General features: G+C 45.2%; 1 protein-coding gene across 1 annotated transcript; it reads left to right on the top strand.

Moving 5' to 3' along the window:
• Nucleotides 1–220: 220 nt before the first annotated feature.
• LOC147904238 (uncharacterized) lies at nt 221–5,043 on the top strand. Its single transcript, XM_087385449.1, has 4 exons — nt 221–852; nt 1,077–2,403; nt 2,812–3,543; nt 3,647–5,043. Exons 2-4 carry the CDS (start codon nt 1,121–1,123, stop codon nt 4,866–4,868), a joined length of 3,237 nt encoding a protein of 1,078 aa, XP_087241575.1. The 5' UTR covers nt 221–852; nt 1,077–1,120; the 3' UTR covers nt 4,869–5,043.
• The last annotated feature ends 264 nt before the right edge of the window (nt 5,044–5,307 follow it).

The following is a 5,307-nucleotide window of genomic DNA, read 5'->3' on the forward strand; positions in this document are numbered from 1 at the left end:
AGGGGGCAACAACAGAATAAAAGGGGGAGCCGGGGTCAAGTGGGCTTGACCAATGGATATGGCGGCTGCCACGTAATGAAGGGGGGGACCCAGAAGCGTGAGCGGGGCCGTGGATGGGGGGGGATCGGACGGAGGAGGTTTATTGGGGGGAGGATGATTAAAACGAAAAAGCAAAAATAAAGGACTGAGGAAGACGAAGAAGGGGAGAGGAAGACGAAAGAGAAGCAGCAGTGGAGCTTTTTCGCTGCTGCTGCTGCTGCTCCTCCTCCTCACCTTGTTCTCCACGGCACCTCATCGCCATCTCCATCGCCATCTCCAGCCTTCGACACCTTCCTTCCGCTTCTCCTCCACTACTTTCCCAGCTTCCCATCGATTCCATCACCCCCCCTTCCCTCCCCCCTCAGGATTTTACTCTAGTGCCCCATACGCCCCGCAGCGTTTCGCTCCTGCTCTCCCCCTTGACCCTTACCGCCTCCTTATGAGATTTCATGCCAATCCGGGCCTTCTCGCTTCAGGATCTTTAGCCAACCAGACGGGCCAATCGATCTTTCTTGCCTCACGTTTTCTCCGAGCTGTCTCTGTGTGCATGTCACAACTCCGTTCTTTCGGGCCCTTAAAAAGCACTTCCTTTGCCCTTGCAGTTGCATGTCCCGACTGCCCTGTTGCTGATTTTCGGGCAATTGGGTAATTGAACAATTTTGCAGCATTAGTTACTGTGGAGCCTGCGTGCTGAGCCGACTAGCTGCCTCCCGCTATACTTAAGACTGCCCTTTGGCAAGTGTTTGTTGGCGATTAAGATAACCCTGATAATTGAATCCAGGCTTTGCGGCTGGGCTCGGAACTCTACTGAAGGTACGAGTCATTGATAGCTCGATGTGCGTGAGCACGTTTGTGCATGTGTATGTGTGTGAGAGAGAGGGAGACCTATTCGCGCCGTTTTGTTTATTATCTGTGACGAGACCTGCGAATCCGGGCTGATACTTGTTCGACAGGATGGGCTCACTCTGCTCTATCCGCAAGTTGATGATATATCGATATGATGTAATCTAATCTAGTTTTACATGCCTTATTTTCAGAAGGGTGCGCCGTTGAAGGGTCCTTCGATTGCAGACAGGCCAACATGGATAATATATTAAACGCGCTGTGTATTAAAGAGGCTGTGACGGCATGGATTGCAGGAAGGCAAGATGAGTTAGGATCAATAACTTTAAGGTATACTCAAACTTCCGAATCTTCTGTTACACTGGAAGCAAATGGAAGGGTACTGCAGATCGTTATCCCATCATCCTTTCAAATGGAAGGTTTCGGTTTTGCTGCTCCAAAGTCTTCTGAGGAAGTCTTTCTTGTCACCAGTTTGGAATCTAAATCGGATGAGGTTTTTGAAAATGTGCTAACTATACTGAATGAGAAGCTAGAGCGAATAAAGATTCAGCCTGATGCACTAAGCCAAGTTTTAGATCAGTTACTTGTAGCGTTGAGAAAGTTCGAGGCCAAGAGGGATAAAAAAATGAATGCAGGAAATGGAGATGTCAAAAGTGATTTCTCAAGAGGTCAAAGTCTTGCAACAGGGCATATGGGTGTTCGAGATGATGAATCAGACGATGACAATGAATCACGAGTTGAGGAATCAGACCCGGGTATTGGCTCCGAGTCCGAGCAAGAGGACTCTCCAGATCACTATGGTTACGATCTGGCTTCATCTGACTATGTGAACAGAGCGTTAGATTCACAATTCAAGTCCAACGGTTATCTCTTTGCAATGGCTCAAGATGCAAGGCTACAGTGTGAAATGGCTCGGAAGAATGTAGATGGGATGGATACAGATTCCACGTCATTGGATGGCTTACTACGATGGTGTGATGTTTTCCCAGATCCTAAACTTCTCAATGTCAATCTGTTGATGCAGATTGGTGGGATTGTGTGGGATGATGGGGCTGCAGCTGCCCTTGGTTTCTCGTTAGATTCACCCGTTAAGCTCTCCTTGCAATTTAACAGGAGGCTTTGGTCACAGATGGATTACTCTCCTGCCTGTAATCCTTTGAAACCTGAGAAACGGCAGGTGACACAGGAGACCCATTTTTCAAAAAAAGACTCAGCGGATGAGATTGATGAAGAGACCCAGAAGATAAGGAAGATCCACCAAACACATCTGTATGGGATTGAAGTGCTTTTGCCAGGGTTGGTCGATATGTACTTTGATTTTTTAATCAACAGAACTGAGAAAGCTGAGAGTCCAGACCTTTTGACTGAGCTCCAACAGTTTTCTACTACGTATAATCCATTTCTAGGACTTCTCTGTTTTCTGGGTGCACGGATCAGGGCACTCCCAGATTGGTGTGTTGTCTGTTGGAATTCACTTCCTTATTCTGTATGCCGACTACGGACCTGCGCAAGGGAATTTTGGTACATTCTTCAAATCTTTTTAGTCAAGTTGATTACATTTTTACCAGGTCTATCAGTTGCATTATTTTAATATTGCAATATCGCTCTGGTCTTTAAATTGGTACTTTGTCTTCATTGCTGTGCGTCCGAGAAACTGCAAGTAGTTTGGTTTTTTGGCAGGAATGTCAATTGCATTATTTAGATATTGCAATATTGCTTTGGTACTCTCTCTCTTATATGTATGCTTGGCCTTCGCAATAAGGACATAAAGTATAATTTAAAAGACCAGAGTAATGCATGTGTGTGTGTGTCTGTGTGTGTGTTGTAATGTTGGGTCGTTCTGCAGACATAAAGTGGTTAGAGAGTTGCAGTTTTCCAGTGTTCAATTTTCTACTTGTTTGACCTGGTTTCTGTTTCTGGTGTAAACAGCCTCTTCAGATTCGAGGAACTTGGCCTTGGAACACCTGTACTGCTGGAGGTGCAGAAATCCCCAGAACTGCTTGATTTTGAGCTGTCTCTTGCTCTCGTAGCAGCAAACAGTAACAGGGATGTGTTTGAACCTTTTCCGGCATTTTTATTGGAGAAGGAGCAGATTCGTGGCCGCAGTGGCTGGTTCAGCAAGGTGGAAAGGGTTGACTATTCTGCCAATTCAGCACAGGCTGCTTCACGTTTAGTTTTGCGTCAAACGGCACTGCAAAATTCGAATGTTGCAGATGGCACTAACATTTTTTCTGAAAACAAGAATATCAAGCTGCTGAGAGAGATCTTACTATCCTATCCCTCTAGTGGTATTATGGAAGACTGTCCAGATGAAGTCACCTTAAAGAAAACACTAACGAACTGCTGGCAAAAGAAGCTGGAGGCTGAAAAGCAGAAGTTCAGAGGGAAAAGACCTGAAGATTCAGATGGCATTTCAGAGTGGACAAAGAAGCCTTGGCTTCCCTATGATGTGCTGAGGTTCATATTATCGACAAACAGGTTGACGTTATACCCTTTACAGGGCGATGACCGACTTGACTTTCCGGAGGCACGTTATCAGTTTGCTGTTTTGCACGACAGCCCTGAGAGGGAGGCACATTTTGAGCGTCGCCGCATTGAACAAGGGGGTTCCTTCTTTGCTTTTCATGGGAGCCCAGCAGATAATTGGTTCTCAATCCTCAGGTGCGCAATAGATTCTCTTTAGGTGCATGTAGACATCAAGCATAATTGAAGCAGATGTCTATTTGAATCTGATAAAGCTAAAACAACCCACGTTTGTTTGCAGGAATGGTTTAAGGTGCTTAAGCCACACTCTATATATGAGCACTGGTGCATCCTACGGAAGTGGCTTATATCTTGCAAGCCATTCGTCCACTTCTCTAAGCTACTCTCAGTTCAAAGGGCCAGCATGGAACCATGGATGCTTAAAAGATGGTTTATCTGTGTTAGCAATTTGTGAGGTTATCAATGGATCATTAATTTTGAACAGACCGCCGCACACATCTTCATCTGCCTCAAACTCTGCCTATGGGCAGTATGTGACCTCACATGGCATCATGGTTGTTCCACCGCAGCATGAAAAAGATGTTGCGATAAGATACATCATTGTTTTTGGGCAGCAGCCAGTTGGAAATCATTCTATCAGCGGGACTTCCTTGTCAAATAAAGTTGATCTGCTGGCACACTCGCGAAATTTGAGATCCACGTATCCTTTGAGACAACAAGACCTGCGACGAACACGCCAAGAGATGCGATGGCAGTCAATGAAAGCCCTCCGTCAGAAAAAGAGAGAAACAGAAGAGGATTGGGCACTGGGGGAGTCACAAGCCAAGGCCGTTCATGTGCCTCCTGGAGATCTCCCTAGGAAAGCAGAGCCACAAGCTGGGCATTCACAGGCTCCTGTGCGAAATAGCATGGTTTCTGTGAACAAAGTGGCACCTTTGGCTAGTGCAATGCAGGCCATTTCAAAGGAGTATAAGAACATAATAAAACAAATTAATGCTGCAGCAAAGAGGAAGTTGGAAACTGCCAATGACGAGGATCTATCTATCCTGGCAGGTATTGAAATCAGTTTGCCAGATGAGAGTGATCTCTGCCGTTGGCATGTGAACCTTAGGCAAGGCCTTTTCAAGAGTTGGCCCTTATATAGAGACCTGACTGATTGTGCTAGGCATTGGAACGTGCCAGAAGTACCAGTCAAGCTAGAATTTGTTTTTCCAGCAACATATCCGTTTGCACCACCCTTTGCGCGTGTAGTTTCACCAGTATTTAGTTTTCACACAGGACATGTTACAGTTGGAGGTAGCATCTGCATGGAGCTTCTCACAGAAAGTGGTTGGACCCCTGCATGCTCTTTTGAAAGTGTGATTGTACAGATTGTAAATGCTATGATTGAAGGTGCAGGGCGCCTTGATAAGGCAGCCTGGATCTCCCACAAAGAGTATAGTGAGTGTGAGGCTCGGGAAGCCTTTGACCGTGTTGCCCGTGGTCATGGATGGATAAAATAGAATTGACCTTTGGGACACATGTACATGTGGTAGAATGTAATTTCTCTTGTTCGTTAGATAAGAACACCTTCCGAATTAAAATTTTGGAGGAATTTTAATTATGATGTCAAGCCAATACGGCCATTACGTATTTTTGTACATGTAAACAGAATATATTTATGCCTCATGGGCCTGCAACCTTCTTGCTTTTCCTGAGTCTTCTATACGGGGGCAACTATTTGCTTCCTTTTACTTTGATGCTACTTTCGTATTCGTGAATCCCCTACACCATAGATTGCTTTCTTCGCTTCATTAGGATTTTGATTGCAACTGTGTCTGAAAATATTTCTTAATTTCATATGTAGAATTCTTTTGGGCCAGATATGTGGTTGTGAATTAGTTAGCCTAGAATATCCCAGAACAGGGAATGATTGTATGCTGTGATTGCCAGAGAAGGTTT

The sequence above is a fragment of the Dipteris shenzhenensis genome, chromosome 2 (genome assembly GCF_047967505.1).
Source record: "Dipteris shenzhenensis isolate YYH24624 ecotype China chromosome 2, Dip_SZ_1.0, whole genome shotgun sequence".
Lineage (NCBI taxonomy): Eukaryota > Viridiplantae > Streptophyta > Polypodiopsida > Gleicheniales > Dipteridaceae > Dipteris > Dipteris shenzhenensis.